The 21,393-nt window shown below is 60.8% G+C and overlaps 12 protein-coding genes across 12 annotated transcripts; 6 read left to right on the forward strand and 6 right to left on the reverse strand.

The window, feature by feature from the left end:
• Positions 1-155: 155 nt before the first annotated feature.
• On the reverse strand, positions 156-701 carry LOC62_07G009457 (uncharacterized protein; the record flags this gene model as incomplete). The annotated part of the gene is made up of 1 exon (XM_062776011.1): positions 156-701. The coding sequence occupies one exon, from the start codon at positions 699-701 to the stop codon at positions 156-158; it is 546 nt and encodes a 181-aa protein (XP_062631995.1).
• A 2,344-nt stretch (positions 702-3,045) lies between these two features.
• Positions 3,046-3,651, reverse strand: LOC62_07G009458 (uncharacterized protein; the record flags this gene model as incomplete). Its single annotated transcript, XM_062776012.1, has 1 exon — positions 3,046-3,651. One exon carries the CDS (start codon positions 3,649-3,651, stop codon positions 3,046-3,048), a length of 606 nt encoding a protein of 201 aa, XP_062631996.1.
• A 2,292-nt stretch (positions 3,652-5,943) lies between these two features.
• Positions 5,944-9,341, reverse strand: LOC62_07G009459 (uncharacterized protein; the record flags this gene model as incomplete). Its single annotated transcript, XM_062776013.1, has 8 exons — positions 5,944-6,381; positions 6,431-7,360; positions 7,420-7,462; positions 7,500-7,509; positions 7,803-8,120; positions 8,427-9,186; positions 9,220-9,300; positions 9,339-9,341. 8 exons carry the CDS (start codon positions 9,339-9,341, stop codon positions 5,944-5,946), a joined length of 2,583 nt encoding a protein of 860 aa, XP_062631997.1.
• Positions 9,342-9,561: 220 nt separating this feature from the next.
• LOC62_07G009460 (uncharacterized protein) lies at positions 9,562-10,429 on the forward strand (the record flags this gene model as incomplete). The annotated part of the gene is made up of 2 exons (XM_062776014.1): positions 9,562-9,651; positions 9,686-10,429. The coding sequence occupies 2 exons, from the start codon at positions 9,562-9,564 to the stop codon at positions 10,427-10,429; spliced, it is 834 nt and encodes a 277-aa protein (XP_062631998.1).
• Positions 10,430-10,806: 377 nt separating this feature from the next.
• Positions 10,807-11,415, forward strand: LOC62_07G009461 (uncharacterized protein; the record flags this gene model as incomplete). Its single annotated transcript, XM_062776015.1, has 2 exons — positions 10,807-10,869; positions 10,939-11,415. The coding sequence occupies 2 exons, from the start codon at positions 10,807-10,809 to the stop codon at positions 11,413-11,415; spliced, it is 540 nt and encodes a 179-aa protein (XP_062631999.1).
• Positions 11,416-11,858: 443 nt separating this feature from the next.
• LOC62_07G009462 (uncharacterized protein) lies at positions 11,859-14,266 on the forward strand (the record flags this gene model as incomplete). The annotated part of the gene is made up of 4 exons (XM_062776016.1): positions 11,859-11,957; positions 11,992-12,202; positions 12,842-12,924; positions 12,962-14,266. 4 exons carry the CDS (start codon positions 11,859-11,861, stop codon positions 14,264-14,266), a joined length of 1,698 nt encoding a protein of 565 aa, XP_062632000.1.
• Positions 14,267-15,496: 1,230 nt separating this feature from the next.
• LOC62_07G009463 (uncharacterized protein) lies at positions 15,497-15,874 on the forward strand (the record flags this gene model as incomplete). Its single annotated transcript, XM_062776017.1, has 2 exons — positions 15,497-15,604; positions 15,641-15,874. The coding sequence occupies 2 exons, from the start codon at positions 15,497-15,499 to the stop codon at positions 15,872-15,874; spliced, it is 342 nt and encodes a 113-aa protein (XP_062632001.1).
• A 106-nt stretch (positions 15,875-15,980) lies between these two features.
• On the reverse strand, positions 15,981-17,030 carry LOC62_07G009464 (uncharacterized protein; the record flags this gene model as incomplete). The annotated part of the gene is made up of 1 exon (XM_062776018.1): positions 15,981-17,030. The coding sequence occupies one exon, from the start codon at positions 17,028-17,030 to the stop codon at positions 15,981-15,983; it is 1,050 nt and encodes a 349-aa protein (XP_062632002.1).
• Positions 17,031-17,310: 280 nt separating this feature from the next.
• On the reverse strand, positions 17,311-18,048 carry LOC62_07G009465 (uncharacterized protein; the record flags this gene model as incomplete). The annotated part of the gene is made up of 1 exon (XM_062776019.1): positions 17,311-18,048. The coding sequence occupies one exon, from the start codon at positions 18,046-18,048 to the stop codon at positions 17,311-17,313; it is 738 nt and encodes a 245-aa protein (XP_062632003.1).
• A 342-nt stretch (positions 18,049-18,390) lies between these two features.
• LOC62_07G009466 (uncharacterized protein) lies at positions 18,391-19,290 on the reverse strand (the record flags this gene model as incomplete). Its single annotated transcript, XM_062776020.1, has 1 exon — positions 18,391-19,290. The coding sequence occupies one exon, from the start codon at positions 19,288-19,290 to the stop codon at positions 18,391-18,393; it is 900 nt and encodes a 299-aa protein (XP_062632004.1).
• A 268-nt stretch (positions 19,291-19,558) lies between these two features.
• On the forward strand, positions 19,559-20,106 carry LOC62_07G009467 (uncharacterized protein; the record flags this gene model as incomplete). The annotated part of the gene is made up of 2 exons (XM_062776021.1): positions 19,559-19,732; positions 19,783-20,106. 2 exons carry the CDS (start codon positions 19,559-19,561, stop codon positions 20,104-20,106), a joined length of 498 nt encoding a protein of 165 aa, XP_062632005.1.
• A 732-nt stretch (positions 20,107-20,838) lies between these two features.
• LOC62_07G009468 (uncharacterized protein) lies at positions 20,839-21,324 on the forward strand (the record flags this gene model as incomplete). The annotated part of the gene is made up of 2 exons (XM_062776022.1): positions 20,839-20,919; positions 20,971-21,324. The coding sequence occupies 2 exons, from the start codon at positions 20,839-20,841 to the stop codon at positions 21,322-21,324; spliced, it is 435 nt and encodes a 144-aa protein (XP_062632006.1).
• Positions 21,325-21,393: the final 69 nt, after the last annotated feature.

Raw genomic sequence — 21,393 nt, forward strand, 5'->3', positions numbered from 1 at the left:
GTTCCCGCACGAGAAGCAGCGCGAGTGGTTGGTGTACTGGACATGCTCGCGGTCGAGGATGAAACAGGGGATCTTCTGCCGTTCGCAGGTGATGCAGCCGCGGCCGGGGGGCACGAGGCGCAGCGTGCTGTTGCTGATGAACGAGAGCTGGAGCGTTAGGTGAGGATGATGGAGGAAGCACGCACATATCGCGCGTTCTTGGAACGCTGGCGCTGCGGGAACCGGAGCACGAGGGCGAGGTCGTCGGGCTCGAGGCCGGGGTAGTCCTTTCTTCCGGCGGCGTTCGCGCGAGTAGGGTCTGGCGGATTCGGTGACTTTGAGCGGGTCGAGGTGCGCCGGCGGCGTGTCGGCGTAGGGTATGGTGAGCCGGCGCGCGAGTCGGGGGTGAGGAACTCGCGCGAGAAGGAGGAGCGGCGCGAGTGGGCGGCGGGTGGGATTGACTCGTCGCGAACAGACCGGGCGGTGGCGGCCGTGTCGTCAAACTGGGCGTCAGTTGCAGTGGGGGGAGTGACTGTCATTGTTGGGCGAGCGACCTGGGTCGAGTCGGGTGGAGGTGTGGAGCTGTTGTCATCGGCACCGGCATCAGACTTGACGGATGGCTGCCACCCAGGATGGAGGTCGAGGAGGGCCTGCGCCGCCGAGACATCGATGGATGGCGGGGATGGTGGTGGAGGGTCGTCCTTGGTCGAGTGCCGCGCCATTGCTGGGAGGTGGAGTGGGGTGCGGTGGTGGTGCAGTTGGAGGCCGACAACAAGGTGACGTGGGTTTAAGTATTAGCGCCGCCAAACGGCACCACTGCGGCTGGCGGGGCGGCGGCGCCGTGGACAGGACAGCGGCCGTGGCTAGGCACAACAGCAGGGATAGCAGGGATGCAGTGCGGTGCAGGCGCAGCGTGCAAGAGTGCAGCGCGAGGTGAGACCACCTGCCCCATCGTGTTGTGCCGCGAGCTGGACAATGGCGGCACGCGAAAAAACAATGGGTGGGCGGCCTGAAACGGCAGGGACAAGGTTCTGTGGCGGCCTTCTTGGTGCCACGCGCCACCTTCCCTCGCGGCGCCACATTCGCCACCCGCCGCCAGCCAGCTGCCAGCGGCGACCCACCACCCAGCCAGGTGTCGTCTGTGCACTTTTCTTTTGTTTACAACTTCTCGACTTCACATTCCACCTTGATACAATGCCGAAACGAGCTCCCCGGGACTGCTATGCACTTGTAACAGTCACGTCCCGGCCTTTGCGCCATGCGAAGACGCTGATCCTCAGCCTGCACCACTAAATACAGTATGTGACTCTGTGGTGCCATTCAGGAATGGGCTGAGACCCAGCTCGATGAACGGGCCGGTCGGCCATGCTGAGAAGCGCCCTCAGCCCCATGCTGCACTACGAAACGCTTCTCCTGTCGACCACTATGGCCGACTGCCCGCTCTGGTTTGACCACTCCCCCCCCCCTGCACGAGGGCCAGCGCGGCCCTGGCCGATCGCCCCGGTGTATCACGCTGGCAATGGTGTGGACAAAACGAGGAGGACGAAGAATAACACTTGTCCGTCACCTGGCCGATGCACTGGACAGCCCAGGCAGCCGCTCACTGCATGTCCGCCACATGGTCCGGGTGGTGGTCCGCGACACAGGCTGGTCTTCAGCTCGCGGTGCCGCGATCTATGCAAGTCACCGACTCTTGCCGAACCCGGCAAGACTCAAGCTCCTGAAAGGCTCGTGAGGATCGGCGGTGAGGGTGGCGCTTCCGCTGCCGACCGAGGAGGCGCTCAACGCCTCAAGACACCCTTGTCATCGGAGACATGCTTCTCGGAGAAATGCAAGTTTTGGGCACAAGTTTTGGGCCTTGGCGTCGTGCGGCGCTTCAAACCTCTGAAATCATTCTGCTCCCCTAGCGGCCTCGGCTCGAGATCGATCAGCGCTCTGAAAACAACAGTGGAGACATGTCGCCCATGCCAGGCTGCGCTCGCCGAGCACATTTGGACAATGGCTCTTGTGGACATGTCATTGCTTCATCTGGTATCTACTTGGTTTGGAAGTTGGACTATGTAGTGGGTACAGTGTAGGGACGGGGTGACATCTCTGATGCACCTCGCGTCTTGTTCTTGTCACTTGAAACAGCGGCCTCCTTCTCAACCACCCTTAAGGCGTTTGTGAACGTTACCTCCCCCGCCACCGGGGCCATTAATGAACTCCTCTTCCTCGTCAATCAACCCTGCTGCTTTGGATAAGGCTGCCGTCCTTGTGGCCGAGGCTGCTTGTCTTGTGCCCGCGGCTGCAGGCCTTGTGGCTCCGGCTGGAGGCCTGATGGCGGCGGCTGCTGGCCTTATGGCAGGAATTGCTGGACTCGGTGTGGGAAGCGGAGGCCTTGTGGGTGGGGCTGGAGGCCTCGGTGCGAAGGCTGTGAGCCTTGTGGCGGGGGTAGGAGGCCTGATGGTGGGGGCTAGAGGCCTTGTGGGCTGGGCTGGGGGCCTTGTAGGTGGTGCTGGGATTATGGGGGGTGCTGCTGGCTTCACGGCGGGGGTAGCTGGTCGTATGGCAGGTGCTGCCGGCCTCAGTGCGGGTAACGGAGTCCCCGCCGGTGGAGCTGGAGGCCTCGGTGAGAGGGCTGGAAGCCTTGTTACCGGGGCTGGAGGCCTTATATGTAACGGGGCCTGTTGGACTTGTGACCGGTGCTGGACTTGTGACCGGTGCTGGCCGTATGCTGGGAGTTGGTGGCATTATGGCAGAGGTTGGTGGCCTTATGGCGGGGCCAGCAGGTCTCGTGCCCGGTGGTGCTGGCGTCGTTGCCGAGGTTGTGGGTCTTGTGGCCGAAGGTGGCGGCCCTTCGGCCTTGCGTTTGGTACCAATGACCTGGGTCGTATGTCCCTTTTCTGGGACAATATCCATCATCTCAGACAGCTCCTCGAAGTTGTCGGTGACCTGATCACGGGCGAACTGGGCGCGAATGTCTAGCGCGGATGTCCCGGCCTCCAGTGCCTCGATCTTTTTCTTGAACGCCTCATCGATGGGCGCGATCTTATTCCATTGCGTTCGGAGGGCCCCTCGAATGGCCTACACCTGATCTGCCGTGTGACCCTCGAGGGTTAAATTGAGGTGTTCTGGGTCTCGTGACTTGGGAATCCTCATGTTTAGATCCAGAGAATCACACAGGCATTTCGCATGATATGTCATCTTGGAGGCAAGTTGCTCTTCGACATCTCGGCGACAGTCCTCGAGCTTTGACAGGTAGTCTTCGGCAGCAGAACGGACAGCCTCAACCTCCGCCCCGAGCCTTGAAACTGCAATCTGTGCACGGCCATTGAGAGCGAGGGAGTATGTGGTGAAGCAGCGGAGGACCGTCTTCAAACCTGCTTCAAGTTGTGTCGTGATGAAAGGCGCATAAGGGGCAGTGCGCGGACCCTCGCGAAATGATTGAAGCCGTCCGGAGGTGATGAGGTCATTGTTGGCTTTGCGAAGCCTTGCTTCACTGAGCTGAAATTTGGTGTGACCAGGGCACGGAGGACCGCAGTCAGTTCCCGTGATGTTTTTCATCTCGCAGGAGGTACCAATGGGCGCTGGGCTCTCGCTCTTGATGTCGGTCTTTACAGCGGCTTGCGTGCGTCTTAGTTCGTTGGCAAGTTTCGAGTACTTGCGTTCCAGCTGCTGGAAACCGACCATTTGGTTGAGTAGTGCAGTCGACAGACGATCGTTGAATTCACTAAGCAATGACTCCATCTTCTCAAGGACATCTGGGATGCTGAGTGGTGATTCGGGGGAGATGAAAGTGGGTAGAGTGACGCAAATGACTGCCGTGTGAGCTCGCATAGCCTTAATTTACTGAGTACACATCCCATGCCGCATCTTGTCGAGCAGCTTGCGGTATTGAGGAACCGCAGTGCGAGGATTGGTTGAGGATGTCCACCGCTGCTTCGCCAAGTCTTCGAAGGACGCTGATTGTCGATTGATTGAGCTCACAGCAGAGGTCGTGAAGTGGCTGAGTGCAATTGAAAGGGGTCGGTTGTTGAAAGCCTCACACAGCTGGTCAATTCGGTCGCAGTGGGCAGTGCACGCCTCCCGGATCCTGGCCGCGACCTCTTCATCGACCTGTGGGCGGTGTCAGCGATGATCCCGCTTCAGTTAATTGGGCCTGTACGCACAATTCGGGCTCGGGCACCTCTGCTTTCTTCGTTATAGTCGTCCGACTGCGAGTATCGGTCTGACTGAGAGTCGTCATCAGACTGAGAGTCGTCGTCTGACTGAGAGTCGTGGGCTGACTGAGACTCGTCATTTGACTGAGAGTCATTGTCTGACTGAGAGTTGTCGTCTGAGTGAGAGTCGTCGTCTGACTCGAAATGTGTGTCCGCATCCGACCCATCATCCACCTGCTGCCCTGTGTGTGTCTGTACCTCGTTACCAACTGCGGTGTCGTCTGCTGAGGCTTCTTCTAGTTGGATGTCGTCTATTGCAAGTGCTGGTGATTGATGTTGGGCAGGTGAATTGCCCGTGACGTGTCCGTGTTGCACAATGCTACCGCCGCCCGCCTCTGCGGCGCGGTTCGGCAGTTCCACAGATCTAGGGGCATCTCCTTCGACCGTCTGAGGTCAGCATTGCCATTTACCAGCCCAAGCTCACCAATGGCGGAGTCATGTTGGAGGTCGCTGCCCTGGTCGTTGCAGTGTGGTGTGTAGAACTTTGATGAATGTTGTCTGTGTGAGTGACAAATTTGCTTGGAGTCGTTTGTTGCAATGTGAACACTCGCCCAGCGGCTGCGCCTTGTGTTGGGCACTCGCACTACTTGGCTGACCGCGGGTGACTGTTTGGACACAACGCAGGTGCACCGGTGCGGCGTTGTGACCCAGCACGTATGTAGGGCGAATGTGGCGGGGCGCCACTGCTGGTCTCTGCCGTCGCACTTGTCGCTGAAACGCCACAGCTGGTATCGAGACCAGTTGGGCAACCGGCTAGGGAGGATCGTTGGCACCTTGTGGTCGCTTGTTCGAGTCACGAAAACATACAAAACAGTACTGTCCGAGATTGAGGACGGCGCCATTGGGGTGCCCGGGATTGACATCCCGGTCTCGAAAACTTCTTGCTGCCGGTGACCATTGTATTGCTTATTACAAAAACCGGGTTTTGTAGTGTCAAGTTCTTTTGAACACAATAGGCCGATTGTGGTGGCTTGGAGAGACATGACGGCATAACTAATGTAGTTTATCGCCATAGTACTCTACTACTACATCTTTAGGGAGTTGGAGGGAGCATCCCCGACCTTGGTCGTCGACGCCAGCAAGCGGTGCCGTCCAAAACATAACCGCTGAACTATAAAGCTGAGTGGTAAAGAGAGTGCAACTGCTTTGTCGGACACCGGTGAGTACGCTGTGTAGTGCTTGATCAGTGTACGCCAAAGTCGAAATGTCGCTCAACGCCGGAGCGCGCGTGGGAATGCTGGCACTTGCGAGGGATGCCCTGTCGGCGGTGTAGTTGTGTGTTGGCGGCGACACTGGCCTTTTGATCCCGCCACATCGCCACACCGCCACATCACTCGCCCCGCTCCCATCACTGCGCCACTCTCGCACAACACATCCCCACTCACCCAGAAGCAAAAAGCTCCAACTGGACTAGTGGGCTGGAGGCATCGTTGAGACTGTCGGTCGTCGGTTCGTACCTCAGATGCAGCCTGGGTGCGGTCTGGGGTTGCTGGAGCCAGTTCGAATGTGTGGAGACCTGACCTCCCCCCACAATCTTTTTGCATCACTGAACGGAAATGCGATCGGTAATTGTCACTTGTACTCTCGGCTTCGACGCGTTTCGAGCTCGTTGATCCAACTACGAGACCCGTGGTGGAGCGTCTGGCGAGTTCTACTGGTCCGCTCTTTGGCACCGCACCGCTGCACTTAATTCATGCATGAATCTTAACCAATGCTTAAGCTTCTTCGTATGACGAACACACTGGCGTCCATGGTTCACCTCTCAACGCATCAGGCGACGCTTGTGAGTGACCATTGGCCTACCACCCGAGTCGCTGGCAGTCTTGGCATTCTCGTCAACCCAGTCGTCGTCGTCCTCCGGGCCCTCGACGGACATGTTCGAGTCGCCGTCTTCATACTTGCGCTTCGAGCTGGTCGCATCACCAGGTGATGCCGTGTTGGGAGCCGCTGGATCGGTGACGTTGAGGTTGAGGTCGGACAGAAGCGCCTCAAGACCATCGGCCGGCTCGACCGGAGGTGCCTTGTTTGAACTCGACGCTTGGTTGGATGTCTTGGCGCTCTCCTCTTCGAGGCGCTGCTTGTATGCCTTGTCGGTGGTGATCAGCTTCGGCCACTGTCGGCGGATAATGTTCTCCAGTGAGCCGTGCAGCACATCCATGACAATAGCCATCCCGATGTCAAACTTGGCAGGCGGGCGAGGCTTGCGCGAACCGATAGCGGTATCGACTTGGCAGATACATGGTCTTGACGCACGTCTCAAACTTGCGGAGCATTTGGTTCTTGACGACAGTGCGGATGCGGTTCAGCTCGTGGACGTATGCTGAGCCTGCGTTGTGCTTCGTCTTCTTAGTGTGCGTGCAGGCGCGGGACGACTCCTCTCGCTGTGCCAGCTGACCACCGAACGTCTGGAAGCAGTGCGAAACCGTGTCGATGCTCTCGTCAACGCGACGAGAGACAATGGAAAGGTAGTCGGCGGCCGCTTCGTTTTGATCGTTCTGCTTGAACTCGGCCGAGTTGGTGAACTCAACCATCGCTGTCGAAAGATGGGCTTCCTCCAGTTCCTGGCGGGTGTGGCCGGCGCAGGGGGGATCGCAAGCAGCGCCGACAATCTTGCTCATCTCGCAGCCAAGCGTGGTGATCGCACTACCATTCGTGACAGGGATAACCTTGGCGACCCTGCGAACCTTCGCTTTCTGCGTTCCAATGTTGGCGTACGTGCTCTCCAGGTCGTACAGCCGAGCCAACTGAGCGTCGTGCAGTTTCTCCAGGTGTGCACTGAGGTCTCCGAGGAGTGTCTCACACGTCGATTCGAGGACCGAGACGTCATGGAGCTGATTCGAGTCGTTGAGGGACTTGAAAGCCGTGTCGACCGCCGTAGTGTGCTTCTCCAATGCCTTCTTGAGTACCGCGAACAGATGATGCTGCATGTCCCTGAGCCGCCGGACGTACCCAGATGCTCTGATGAGAGGGTTGTCGTTTTGAGCCGAGAAGCGACCGTTGATGACGGCGGCAAAGTCGTCCGAGCGCTGGGTGAGTGCCGTCACCGCCGCGTCGGCGAGCTGGTGCAGAGCTGCTGTGGCAGGCGCGTGGTCGAGAGTGGTGGCAAGCGCTTCCAGCTGGGCACGATAAGTGGTGCAGACGCCGGTGATCTTGAGCGCAACGGCGGCCTGGGCGGTGTTCTGGTGTCAGCGACCAGCGAGCGCAGTTGGCTTCACCTTGACGTATCGGCCCAGCTGACCGCGAACGAGTTGGACGACATCATGGCCCGGCGTGTCGACGTCCTGCTGAGATCAGACAGTGGTACGGTGACATGCTTACCATATTGGACCTGCTTACCATCTCGAATAGACTTGGTTGTATGACAGTTGATAATGTTGAGAGAATGTGCAGTACTGAGTGGGTGATGAGTGTGTGTGCGAGTGTCGACGGCGAATCGGCGGCAATTTCTGGTTGCGAGAGGATCGTGGCTGTGGTGTCGCGAGTCGTTCAGGGTGGAAACCGCAACGCGGCTGACTTTGATTTCTGCACTGACGGGTGACCGGTGAGTTACCACCTGTCTCTACAGCCTTTTCGACCGAACATGCTACGCTATTGTATTCAAGTGCTTTCAAGTGCTCTAACCGATCATACGGCGCTTGCGACTCCCTCCACCGGGCGCCGCATGCCCAAGACCCTTCACGCCCTCCTGCTCATCATCGGTCGACAGGCCCAAGTCCGCCGAGGTATCCAAGACGGTGTCGTCCCACTTGCGCTTCAATGCCACCTTGTCGTCACGAAGAGTCTTGCGGAACAAAGATGCGGCACCAAAGTTGAGATGGGTCACATCGGCCTTGATGCCCTCCTCGCCGTCGGTCTGGGCAGACATGGTGTGGGGCATGGGCTCCGACGCCTGCTCCCCCGCCTCCGCCAAGCGGCGCTTAAAGGCCTTATCGATGTCGTCTTGAGTCATTAGAAAATAACGACTGAGATCCCTAAGACGGAGGCGAAGAGATTTGGTGTTTTTCTTTATCTTGTCCATAACCTTCGACGGCGTCGGTCTATTCTTCTTGGAGAGTGCAAGAACACTGTTAAGGCGACGGAATACCGTCTCTGCGTACGCCTTTGTCCGGATGAACATTTGCTCCCTGGCGTCGGTGCGAAGATGATCTACCCTGTTGAGATAGATTGACGCGGCGATGACCCTGTACATGCTATCGTTGTCGATCATTGACTGCGCGAACTCCGCCTTGCGCCCAAGCTGCGCACAGAAGCTGCGAAAGATTGACAGGAGGGTTTCGATCTCCGTGTCCAGCTGTGGTCGGATCTCGTCAAGGTACCTCCTTGCATGCTTGTTGTGGGAGTAGAGCTTCAACTTGTCGGACTTCAGCTTCTTGCACGTTACTGAGAGCTTGGCCTCTTCAATTTCTGAAGGGGGATGACCAGCGCAAGGAGTCTTGCAGCCCCTCCCGTTGATGTTGCTTAGCTTGCATCGGCCGAGAGCTGTGCGAGGCTGAGGTTTCACGTTGTTGGTGTCTCGCTCGGCATGGCCCTTGGGCGGCTTGGCCGACAGCTTGAGCAGGTCGACTGCCCTCATTGAGACGGTGTGCACCCAGAAAAGGGCAGTAGAGAGCTTGTCAAGAAGCTCGTCACACTGGAACTCGAGAGCCGGGGCGATGTGAGGTCCGTTCAAGAAACTGGGCGAGTTGAAGACCGAGGCGACATCTGCGGCGTGATTCCTCAACACCTCGATGTGCTGATCACAAACGTCGTGCTGCATGAGGGCGAGGCGAGAGAGATAGCGGCCAATAGAGTCCGGTAGGATCGTGGATGGTGGCACATGGTCGGTGATGATGGTGGTGAACTCATCCGAGCGCTGGGTAACCTCGTCGACTGCAGTGTCGGCGAGGCGCTGGAGCGCGACGGTGGCCGGCGCATAGCCGACTGCGTCGGCGATCTCTTGGATCCGGGCACGGTACTCGATGCAAGCGCAGTTGATGTTGGCGGCAATGACTTCCGGGGCAGTGAACTGCTGTCAGTTGTGGCCTGCTCGTAGCCTTACCTGGAGGCCTACGCCGCCGACCTGCCCCATGTTCGCCGCCGATTGGTCGACCAGGGTGGTGTGGTTGGACTGGTCTATGTCCTACGTGGGTGAGATTCGGGGTGGTTGCGGGAACTTACCATGTTGTCTTCATGTGTTGGGGGGTGAGACGTGTCGGAAGTCGCGTGTGTGTAATGCGCAGACTGTGAGCGGTGGTGGTTTGAGGGAGTGGGTGGTTGCAAGAGTTTGGCGGGCGGCAAAACAACCAAATCTGTTCGGCGGCTGACGCGACTGATTTTGCTTTTCCTCCTCCACCATTCTTGCATCTCGCGTCACCAACACCACCACCACCGCTCACTCACGATGTCCGCCCCAACCGATCCCGACGCACAGCCAGCTCACCCTCCTCCCCCGGCCGAGCGCACGCTCATGCCCGCGCTCCGCTCCGCCATTGTACTACCCCACCCGCTTCCTCCGCTGACACCAGGTCTCATTCTACGCCAACCCCGAGCCGCACCCGCTTGTAACGACGCTCTACCGCGGCATACTGCACGGCCGCATGGTCTTCATGTGCGAGTGTATCGTGTGCGAGGCGACGGGGGGGACGTGGTACGACCACCCGGCCGACTGTCCGCAGTACACGCCCGCGCTGCGATGGCACAACGAGCGCGGCGACGCGCCGGCCGAGGAGCTGCGGTTCATCTCGGCGCTCAATCGCGATGGCATGGTCGACGTCGATAACCCGCTCGGAGGGCGATCCGCTGTCGACGCATACATCCCTCACTTTGACCCCAGCGTACCGCCCCCACCGCACCGCCATAGTGGGACAACATACCCGCCCCTCCGACCTCTGCCCTTTGTTTGCCCGGTGCGCCTCGCCCGCGTAATGCACCTTCTCCGGCTCATCGATATACACATCGCCCAGAACCACGCGGTGTGGGTACTCTTCAGCACCAATCCTGTCACTGGCACTCCCATCCCCCGTTGGCGCCACCAGCGTCTATTTTCTATTGTGTCGGCTACGTCCTCGCCATCGCCACCGCCGCCGATGTCGACTGCGGAGACGAAGTCCCCTCCTAAGGCGGCGCGGCCGGCCGGGGCACAGCAACCTCTGTACCCAGATGAGAGCACTCAGACTCAGCACTCCTCCGAGTCGCTGTCGATTCGACGTCAAGCCAGAATGTCGCAGCTTCGCGCCAAGGCCCAATACTCGTCCGACGAGGCCGAGTAGAGAGCGTCCGCTGGTGGGTGGCGGAGGAAGTTTGTGATGGGAGCTCAATGGGTGCTATCAGCCTTGCGGTGACACTCTCCATGTTGTCTATTCTTGCCTGTCCCACCTTATGTACCCATGTAGGCTTACGGTGGTTATGCACACGAGCGAGTGTGCGTCGCCTTGGCCATGTCACAATCCATTGTTTGCGAGCACAAGGTCGGCACCCATTGTGGTGATGATCGTCGGGGGGCGTGCTGGGGCGAGCCGGTGGAGGTCGTCTTCTCTTCTCTTGTCTTGTTCAACAACCATCATTTCTCAACGTTGCTCATTCCACCACCACCACTTATTTCAACAACACAACCAACGCCCAGCACTCGGAACAGCACAGTCCCAAGATGACCAAGACACGTTCATGGAAGCCAGCCCAGACCAAGCCAGACGTGTTACACACTCTCGCGGTATGTAGGTGTCTTCCTTCCTCCAACCCGTCACCTTGCGCCAGTGAGCGTCACCACTGACCCCTCCAGATCCTGCTGCAGTCAGCCACCCCTCGCACCAACGACGACGAGGCGGCCATCACTGCCCTCCTAGAGGGCCGCCTCTGGGACGACTGCTGCTCGCACTGCGACTGCGCGGGCACGTTCGAGTTCCACACCTGCACCGACTGCCTGCTTGACACGGTGTGGTACGACCCCGCGGGGGACATGGACGAGGCGCATGACGTGTGCGAGTTCTTCGAGGACATGTGCAACGTCGTCGTGCTGCACCAGCGTCCCACCCGCGAGAAGACCACGGTCAAGCCCACCACCCTGGCGGCTATCAAGCTCCCGTTCAAGCGTATCCACGGGCGCTCGAACATGCGCAAGAAGGGATATCGCGCCGAGTTTGGTGGGAAGTACGGTCGCTCCAACATGTGGAAGCGCATTGTCCGCCCCGAGGTTGGCAAGATTGTCAAGGCTGGGGGGAAGGCGTGGGAGGCGGCGGCGGCGGCTTGGGCCGCGTGATTAGTGGTCTACAGGCTACAGGTTAGCTGCCCGCACTGTCTCCAGCTGCCGAGTGACAGGCCCCTGCACTGAGTGGACCTGTACCAACAAGCCCAAGAAGATGCCCTCGGGGTCGTTGCCTAGATGCATACCGTGAGGGGTGCAATTGCAAGTGGCACCCCGCCGCTGTGACCGGTGACGATGATGGATGGTGGGGCAAGTGGCTGCAACTGGAGAAACGAGACATCCGACGTACCGCTCCCGACGAGCTAACGAGCCAACTTGAGAACAGATGCCAAGCGGCTTGTTTCACTGACTGATTCACAACACGTCACGTCGTGATTCTCGAACGCGTCAGCGTCAGCTCCAACTGAGACAACCGCGTCTGCTTCCAAAGTGCACTATCCCCAACGACTCGAACTCACTCTCTTTGACTGATCACCCCAATCCCCACCACAACCACCATGGCTGCAGCCCCCATGTCCACTGGAGAGGAAGCCATGGGTGTCGTGCAGCGGTACGCCGACCACGGCGACATCACCAACCGACTCGCGCTGATAGGAGTGAGTGCTCCCCCGCGCCAGGGCTGACACCCAGGCGATGTCCGTCCTCGAAGTGACCTTGCCCAAGAGCGAGTTTGAGATCCTGCATACCTACGTCTTCCCCAAGATGTCCCGCGACGCCATCGCCAACGTCGCTCGCGACGGCGACGGCAAGGGGAACTCGCACCCCCTCTCGCCCTGCGGCACAGACTGCGTCCTTTTCCCCAAGTCGCACGTCGAGCACGACTCGGACCAGCCCTCACGCTGTGCGGTCGCCAAAGCCAGGATCGTGCTCCTCACCCATGGTCGGTGCGAGATCGAACAGTGCGGTCGACCGGAGCACCACCGCCAACCGAAAAGGTTCAACAAGCATGTGTACCTACACGAGAACTGGATGGCGCGGTTGATGGCTGGGGCAGACTTGTACCCTCGTCCTGCGGCGCTGGCACGAGAGGCTGAGGCTGCTCGGAGGAGGGGGGCGACAGTGGTATCGATTCAGAAGATCGACAAGACAGCTACAGCGACGTCGGAGGCCATACCCACGTACGACACTTCGACGGCGCCTGGTGGCCCGGATGACTGTGCTGGTGGAGCAACCACCGCCCATCACCTTGCCACTGGCAAGGTGGTCAGGTTTGAGAATGAGGATGCCTGGGAGATGATCTCTGCATGCACCGAGTGAAGCAGTACATATGCATGTGTACAACACGAGGTGGCTGCAACGCGACGTGCTGTTGTCAGCCCGACGAGTGCTACCATGCTACCAGGTCCACGCCGCGTGTTTTGGTGACGGGTTCAACGGGGCGCGTACATGTTTGATTGTCACCCAACACACTCACCCTCGTCACTTTGACTCTTCGCACTTCACCCAAGTCACTCAACAACCATGCCGACCACTCTACCAGACATGACCCTCGCCGAGGCGAAGCAAGCTATCAATGAGTACATCTGCGACGGCACAGAGACGACCCTCGCGACCGTCATCACCGTGAACCAGGTCGCACTACCCACACAGCTGACGTCAGGCCATGGCCATTCTTGAAGAGCGCATGTCGGCCCCTGCCTTCGCGTTCATCGAGGACGCGGTCACGAGCCAGATGGCCCTCGATGCCTTCGCTGAGGTTCTCGCCGGCGACGACGACGACGACGACGACATCGACGACCCGCTGACCGCACACCCGCCGTTCGCGTGTTGCGCCGACTGCGCCCTGTACCCTTCCACCGGGCAGGGGCGTATCGAGGAGATCGACGACGACGATGTCGACTATGATGAGGAGGTTGAGGAGGAGGAGGACGAGTATGCGGGCGCCTACGGTGTCGACACGGTGAATGATGACGCCGAGGCGGTGTGTCGCCGCTTCGAGCAGCTGCTCGGAACCAGCACGGCGGTGGCGTCGCACTGCGCCGAGGAGGACAGCGCGGACATCTACGGCGTCGATACCGACAATGAGGATGCCGAGGAGATGCGTCGTCACTTCGAGCAGCTTTTCAACATCGGCTCTGCTGTTGCCTCGCCCCACGTCGAGCCGGGCGCCACCGAGGAGACGACGACTGCTATCGACAAGAGCGGCAAGAACAAGGACCCGGACGGCAAGGACGCCAACATCAAGGCGGGCAAGTCCAAGGGCAAAGGCAAGGCAGCAGCCAAGGCCCGCGCCAAAGCCCGCGCCAAGGCTCGCAAGGAGGAGGCCGCCGCAGCCGAGCAAGCCATCCGCGACGCCGAGTTCGACGAGGAGGTGTCGAGGATCTGCGCCTACGACTCGGACGCCAGGGAGCACTTCGGCAATGAACCTTGGGTGGGGTACATGCTGGCCGGCATGGAGACCATGTTCCGCCAGTACTGGGCAGAGCATAAGACCCTCGACCCAGCTGCGGCTGACCCGCCGACCGGCAAGAAGCGCAAGAACAAGAAGAAGGGCAAGAAGGGCAAGGTGGCGGCATCGGTTGACACTGTGACGCATGGCGACGACCTCGCCGAGACGATCCAGCCGCCCTCGGTCGCCGCCTCCGCCGCCGGCACCAGCAAGAGCAAGAAGAAGGGCAAGGGCAAGAACAAGGGCGGTTCCGAGCCTGTCCCGGTCGGTGCTCCATCCGCGACTCACAACACCAAGGCGACCCACACTGTCCCCGGCGCCTATCCCAAGATCAAGACTGGTGGCAACAGAACCACTACCGCTGGCGGATCCAAGACCAACCCCAAGCCCGCGGCCAAGGACACGACGAAGCCCGCGGCCAAGTCGACCACCACGGCCACGGAACGTTGGACGACCGACGACGTGCCCGGCCCTTCCAACTACGCGACGCGTACCAAGATCGGCTCCAAGCACTAGGCTGCGCTCAGCAAGCATATCGACCCTGTGTAGACCTTGCATGATGCTTCATGCGCAGCGATAAACATCGCGCTGGATGCAGGGTGAAGTTGTGCCATTGACGTCATGGTGATTCCAAGGTCCTCGTCGGCTCAGGGTCGGCGCGTCTGACTGAGCCAACAACTGACCGACCCTTGTCGGCGACGACCTGCTCCTGCTCGCTCACCTCACCACCTCTGACACGACTCACATGCTCGCACACAGCCCGACCGTACAGCAACATCATCGCCACACACATCGCCACATCCACCGGCTATGCTCTTCCCTCCGCCCGAAACGGCCCAAGCGTCGGGCGGGCGGGGAGAAGCTTGCACAACCCGTGCAGCCGCGTGCGTCGCGACTCGCTGAATAGGTGAACACCTGGGCAAGCACGCGCTTCTCGACGCCTACCCCACGCCTCTGGTGCTTCTCGCCAGGGAACGCCCCCGATCGGCCGTCGCATCTCGATGCCAACCCCAGAAAATCTCGCGAATCCAGGTAGGCGTCCGGCACGGCCAGGCCCGGGGTGGCCGGGTGGCCGAGCGCGCTCAGGCCTGACAGGGAGGGAGGGAGGGTCGGGTGTCTCGCGCGCTGGGCCGAGATTGTGCCGCAGGTCGGCGTCTGGCAAGGTCGTACATACATTAGGGCGTGGGTCGCCGTCCCCGCCTTGCCACTCACACTCACCCCGCAACGATGTCCCTCTCACCACTCCAACTGCCTACCTCGTCGTCTAGCATCCGGTCGACGTACCGTCCCGACCACGACTGGTACGCCGCGGGTCGAGGGCACGCGGTGGCCGACTACGCCCCGGGCTGGACAATGCCCCTCTCCTCGGGAACCACAACACAGGCTAAGACACGGCTGCCAGGAGATCCAGCTGCAACTCACACGACTGTCCGCCCCCCGTTCCAGGCTCCCATGGCCGCCCTCTCTCCCCCGCGGCCGCTGACGATGCAACCCCCTCCGCCGATGGCCGAGCCGACATCTCCGGGGCGGAATCTCGACTCGGCCAGACTGCCGAGGACGCTGCCCTCATCAGCTGCAGCGGCATCCACTCGACCCCCGAGTTTTGAGCTTCCACCAACCCCAACTGCTCCGCCAACCCCGCTCCCGATGGCCTCGACGACCCAGGCCACGGTGCCAGTCGCCGTCCCGCCCACCACGAAACCGAGACTAGGCAAACACCACCGCCGCCGCTCCTCCACCTCCAGCATGCCCTCGACAACCGCGACCACCCCGCTCTTCGTGCACGCAAACGGCACCCCGATGCGCGTATACGTGTGTCCCAGCCTCCCGCGGAAGATCACCCGTGCCATCGAGGTGAGCACCACATCTGTGACAGCTGCTGACACCCAGCGATACGGCGGCTTGGTCGTGCCGATCCATGACGCGCTCGTCCACGTCGCGCCCCACCCGCCTGGCAGCCAGGCGAGCGACATTGACCCCGACGCGCTCGTCGTCTCCGTCCGCTGGGTGTACGCCGTCGTCAAGAAGCGCGCAATGGCGGACTTGAAGGCTTTCGCGGTCGAGTATGTGCCCGACTGGGCTGCTTGGGGTGGGAGTGAGGCGTGCACTCCCGAGCTGGAGTAGGGTGTGGACAAGCACTGCATGGCTACATAACCAGGTTACTATTCGCCTACTCTTACACCCTCCACGCACCGTCTTCTCCTCGGCCCAACTGTATGTATAACGTCCATCACGCCTTCCCACCCGCAGCACGGCGCGCCACAGCCGCCTTAAACGTCGCCTCGGCGCGGTCGAGGCGCTTCCACGCCGGCTCATGAGCATCGTAGGTGACCTTCTTGAACCGGGCCATGAGCGCCGCCACGCGGCCGTCGAAGCGCCTAAAGCCCTCGACTACGCGCGCAGGACGGCCAAGCGCGTCCGACATGCCATTGAGGTATCGGCACATGGCGGTCGAGAGCGCGAACCCGTGGGCGCGGTGCGCGCGGGCCGCGGCAGCGCGGAACGCGTCGAGGGGCTTGCCCTCCCCGGCGAGCGCTGCCGCATCGCGCATGCGCGTGTCGAGCATCTTGCCGAAGCCGCGAGACAGGCGGACGAGCGTCCAGATGCCATTGTCGACGCGCTTGCGTACCCGCGCAGTGTAGACGTTCTCCCCTAGCCCCGCGAGGTAGGCGTTGAACCGCGTCAGGCGCGGCCCGACGGTCGCGTGGATCTCCGCCTCGACGAGTTGCTGGCTGGTGTGGGTCGCGCATCGGGGGGTGCAGTTCTCGCGGGTGATCTTAGCCATGGGGCAAGTGGGGATGAAGGGCGGCGCGACGGGCTCGGGGTCGGGCTCGGCGACGGGGGGCTCGTCGATCACCTCGGGGGCCGGCGGGGCGGGGCTCATGTCGTGGTCCTCCATCGGCGTCGTCTCCGTCGTCGTCGCGACGTCCATGTCGTGGTCTTCTACCGCCGGCTCGGGAGGCAGAGCTTTCATCTCGTCCTCGTCCGCTGTGGAGGGCATGTCGGGGGTAGGCAGATCGTTGAAGTAGCTCTCCTCGTCGGTGGCGTGCGCGCGCGGTTCGTTGAAGTAGAGCTCCTCGTCGGTGATCTCCAAGGTGGGAAGGTGCGCTGCTGCGGCTGCGGCACACGTGCCCGCAGCGGCGGGGGCGGGGTGACTGGGGCCGCTGTTCACGTGCATCTCCTCCTCAGAGGCGGGGGCGAGTCGAGCGCGCTTGGCCGGGCGATGGCCGGACAGCTCGGGCTCGTCGTCACCCACCATGGGCGGAGCGGCGGCCGACATTGTCGGCGGGATGCGGTGTGCTGCTCGACGTCAGCGTTGCCGCGGTAGACAAGTACCCTTGCTGCGCGGTGTCAGGCGACCTTGGTCGTGTGTGAGCGCTGGTGCTCTGGTGACGGCAGTACGCGGACGATGATGGAGAGAGAGAGATGTTGTAAACGCAACACGGCGGCAATCCTGCACGACACAATTTCATCACAAGCTACTGTTCAACTGCATTGCACCATCCGACATGCGACACGCCTATCCCTCCCCACACTGTCGCCCACTCACTGCACACTAGCTACGCCGCTCCCCCGCGCTTCATCCTCGCAAGCGCAGTCCGGATCGTCTTGGTGCTGCTCTCCAGCCTGCGCAAGTGCCGAGAATGCTCGTCACGCGCCCGCCGCTCAAACGCCATCATGAATCCCGCGAGGGCGAGCTCGAAACCGACAAGCCCCATCTCCATAGTCGTAGCCGAGTGAAGAGCGCATGCGAGCACGTCGAGGTAGTCGCGCATCTTGTCGTCCAGCGAGGCGACGTAGGCAGCGCGAGCGCGGCCCACGGCGGCGTAGAAGTGCCCGAGGGCGATAGGCGTGTTTCGCACCAGGTGTTCCGTCGCGACGGTGCGCTTGTGCAGGACGCGGTCGAACCACGCTGCGTACTCTGCGATCGTGACGAGTCCGGCCTCGGCTCGCGCGCGGATGAGGGCGGCGTGTGGGTTCTGCTCGTGGGTGGCGAGGGCGGCGTTGAAGGCCGCGAGGCGGGATTGGAGGAGCTCGCGGGGTGTGTGGCCGCGACACGGGCTGCACGTAGTGCCGGTAATCTTGGCCATCGTGCACGGTGACGTGGGCTCCTCGGGGACCTCGGCGGTGGTGGTGTTAGGGGCGTTAAACTCGTGCTCGGTGTTGTCCGCTGGGCCGTGGACGACCTCGACCCAGTCGAGGTCCATCTCGTCGTCACTTTCTGAGGCGAGGCGGGCACGCTTGCTCGGGCGGGAGGACGGCTCGTCGGCCTCGTCGGGAGCCTCGGGGGCGGGCATGGTCGCACGGGGCGTGCGGCGGGTGGCTGGTGGTGAGCGTTGTCGGCCGGCGCAGAAGTACAGAAGCCTGGGGTTATGCTTCGGCCTTTGGCCTTCAGTGTGTGCTGTAGGCTGGAGCCTGCGCCTTGCAACGCGAGTCTGGTTGAATGATGTGAGTGAGTGAAACACAGTGTAAAGACAAAAGCAGTTCGTCACATTTCAGCCTACGGTGAATAAACAGAAAGGCCGTCGCGGGTCGTGGTCCTCAGTGTATCCAACACTGCCTGGCGTCCCTCCATGTCCTCCGGCTCCGTGCAGTCTTCCTTCTAGTCCTCCTTGCTAGCCTGCTTGGTAGCCTTCTTGCTATGTAGCCTGCTTGCCAGTCTTCTTGCCCCTCTTCTTGGGTCTCTTGCCAATTCGCTCAGCCCTCTGCGCAGCAGTCTCCTCGCCCCTCTTCCTCTCGGGGCTGTGGAGCCACTTGAGCGAGTTGTGAACGGTGCGAAGAGGGCCGGACTGTGCTTTGGTCGAGTTGGCGATAAATGTGCGGGTAAGGGCGGTGAGTCGTGCGTCGAGTTCGGCGCCGCCTTGATGCAGCTCGATCGTGGACATGAAGGCGGCCTCGATGCTGTCGAGATACGCCTGTGTACAGGCGATCAACTCGATGGCGTGGTCCTTACGTGCGCTCTTGGCGGCACGGTCGAACGTGCGCATGTGCGAGTCCGTTGCCCGGTCCTTGATAGTGTAGCGACGCGCAAAGATCTTATCGTCGAGAGCGCGTGAGAACTTGACTGCCGTGTCGGAGGCAGCTGTGGTGCGCGTGCGACAAAGACTGCTGTACTCGTCCTCCCCGTGCTCGGCCAACACGAATGCCAGCGCACCAAGACGCCCCTCAACGCCTTGGGCAATGAGCGCCTCGGCCAAGTCCTGGTCCGAGTGCCAGAAACAATCCAGCCCTTCGCAAGGCCGACTGGTGATCTTGATCATCTCGCACTCGGCGCCGTAGGGTGAGGGTGTCGGACTGGGGCTAGACGCGTGCGTCGTGTCGGCGGTGGCATCGTTTCCGTCCTCGGTGGGGGCGCGCGCGGTTGGGTGGCCTACCTTGAGAGAGGTCGAGGGCCCACCGGATGGGTGCGTGCCGAACTGTAAGCCGGACATCCTTAAGAATATCTCGCTGAAGGGCGCATCTGAATCGAGTAAATTGAACGCCGCCCGTGCAGCGTTGTCAGCGGATGAGGAGTGGTGGTCGGAGACGTCGATGTCCATGGTCGGTGGGTCGGGGTGGACTGTAGTCAGCAACCGCACTGTGTGCAACCAAACGTACTGTGCAGTGCTCTTGGGGGTGGTCACGGGTAAGCCGTGCTCCTCTTGTCGCTGTTGTGTGTTTGGCGGTCAGCGGGTCGGTGACGAGTGTTGAGAGAGGGAGGGAGTGTGTGTGCAAACACAAAATGCGGCGCCCAAATGGATTAAATCAACATTTCGTCGCTCATCCCCATCCTTGCATCCATCCACACCATCCATAACCACCACCACAATGTGCCACCCGCTCCCCGGCCGCACAACCTGCGTACACTCCAACACCGAGCTCATACTATGGGCCGTTCTACCACCACCGAGCGGCAGGGAAAGCATGTCCTGTATGGGTCTGCGCCTGACTGACTGGGGAATCGAGTGGGTCCCCGCCGTTGCCGACCTTGAGCCGAACGAAGTGAGTGTTGTCATGCAGATATCTGTCCCGAGACGATGCTAAACCCCTAGCTTGCCGCCCGACTGGCGCCCTGGTTTGAAGACTACGGACTCCAGCAGATCGACTATTTCGTCAACTATACGCGCGGCGGTTCCCCGGGCACGTGTACGCGTCGATGCAATTGCGGCGGCCTTGGCCTTCCCCCACCGCTGTACGGCGCGACGCGGAGTCAGCCACTGGTCGGCCAAGGAGACAAGGATGACGACGAGTCGTGGATGGGCGTCGGACACCCCGCGCACCCCGACCACGCCGGGCCGACCAACAACAGCGGAAACAAGATTCCCGTCAAGAAGAAAATCAAGCGAGCGGGAACGAAGAAGAGGACCAGGCCATAGGTCCCCGGCGGCCATGTACGCGGGTCGAACGGCGGATCGGGTGACGACAGCTCTGCGCCCGACCACCCAGCGACAACGCCGGAGTGGGACATCACAACCCCTCTCGTCGTCGCCTACCGCAAGCCGCAGACTTGCTTCTGCGACGAGTTCAACCACCCACCGATGCGCTACGCTCGCCTCGACGACACCGACTTGGACGATGGGTAGCGGCGTGCGGCCTTGTTGTTGGAGAGACGGTCCTCCATTCAAGGATATGCACTGATGCAGGCGAACATTCATTGTCATCTCGCCGGGGAGCCAATCGTTGTTCTGACCACAGTACAGAGCTGCATCAAACGTCGAGCCATCAACGTCTATTGTGGCGGCGCACGCATAACCATCAAAGCCGACATATTGTGTGTATGCGCAACTGCCAGCATCAATTCGTCTCGGTGCGCCACAATGAATAGCCACCTCATCGATGCGTTCCCTTGTTTATGGGTGATCTCCCTACCTCCCCCTGCACATCCCAAGCTTTCCAACCACTACATCACTAATATGCCGCCACATTTACACCTTGACTGTTCCCAACTCATCTTCGGCCGTGCCCCAAACGTGTATGATATAACGAGGCTGATCTTGAACTCAACAAGCTACACCACCGCAACCACCTCCTCAGGCAACCCAACATAACTACCTCACTCCTCACTGAACCACCGCTTTATGCACACGAACCAACCCGACTCAGCTACCATGACCTACACCTACCGCCGACGGAAAGACTGGGCCGCCTTCGACTGCGAAGCCGCGGTCGCCAACGCCGTTCCCGATGAGGTGAGTTCACCATCCCCACACACATGCTGTATCCCACTGACATGTGCGCAGGAGGACCTCGCCGACTGGGAGTACTGCTATGCTTGTGACAACACATCTCGTGGCCCGTGCCAAGAGTGTATCTACGGCGACGCGGCAAAGGCCGAGGCCGAGGCCGCCCAGGCGGAGGCCGACGCTAAAGCCGCCGCACTAGTTGCTGCTGACGAGGAAGAGAAGCGCCAGAAGGCCGAGAAGGAGGCCCGGAAGGAGGCGAAGAAGGAGAGGAAGGCTCAGGAGAAGGCTGAGAAGAAGGCACGGGAGGAGTGGAAGGCCTACCTCAAGGCGTCCATGTCCATGCCGCGCATCGACGATACCGACCAGGAGGACTGGTCAGACAGTGAGCGCTACGGCCGCGCCTACGACTAGGCGGATGAGCTCATGCTCATTTCCTGCCACTGTCTGTTATCTCATTGGTATGTTGAATGTCAATGTTAC

Source organism: Vanrija pseudolonga, chromosome 7 (genome assembly GCF_020906515.1).
Source record: "Vanrija pseudolonga chromosome 7, complete sequence".
NCBI lineage: Eukaryota > Fungi > Basidiomycota > Tremellomycetes > Trichosporonales > Trichosporonaceae > Vanrija > Vanrija pseudolonga.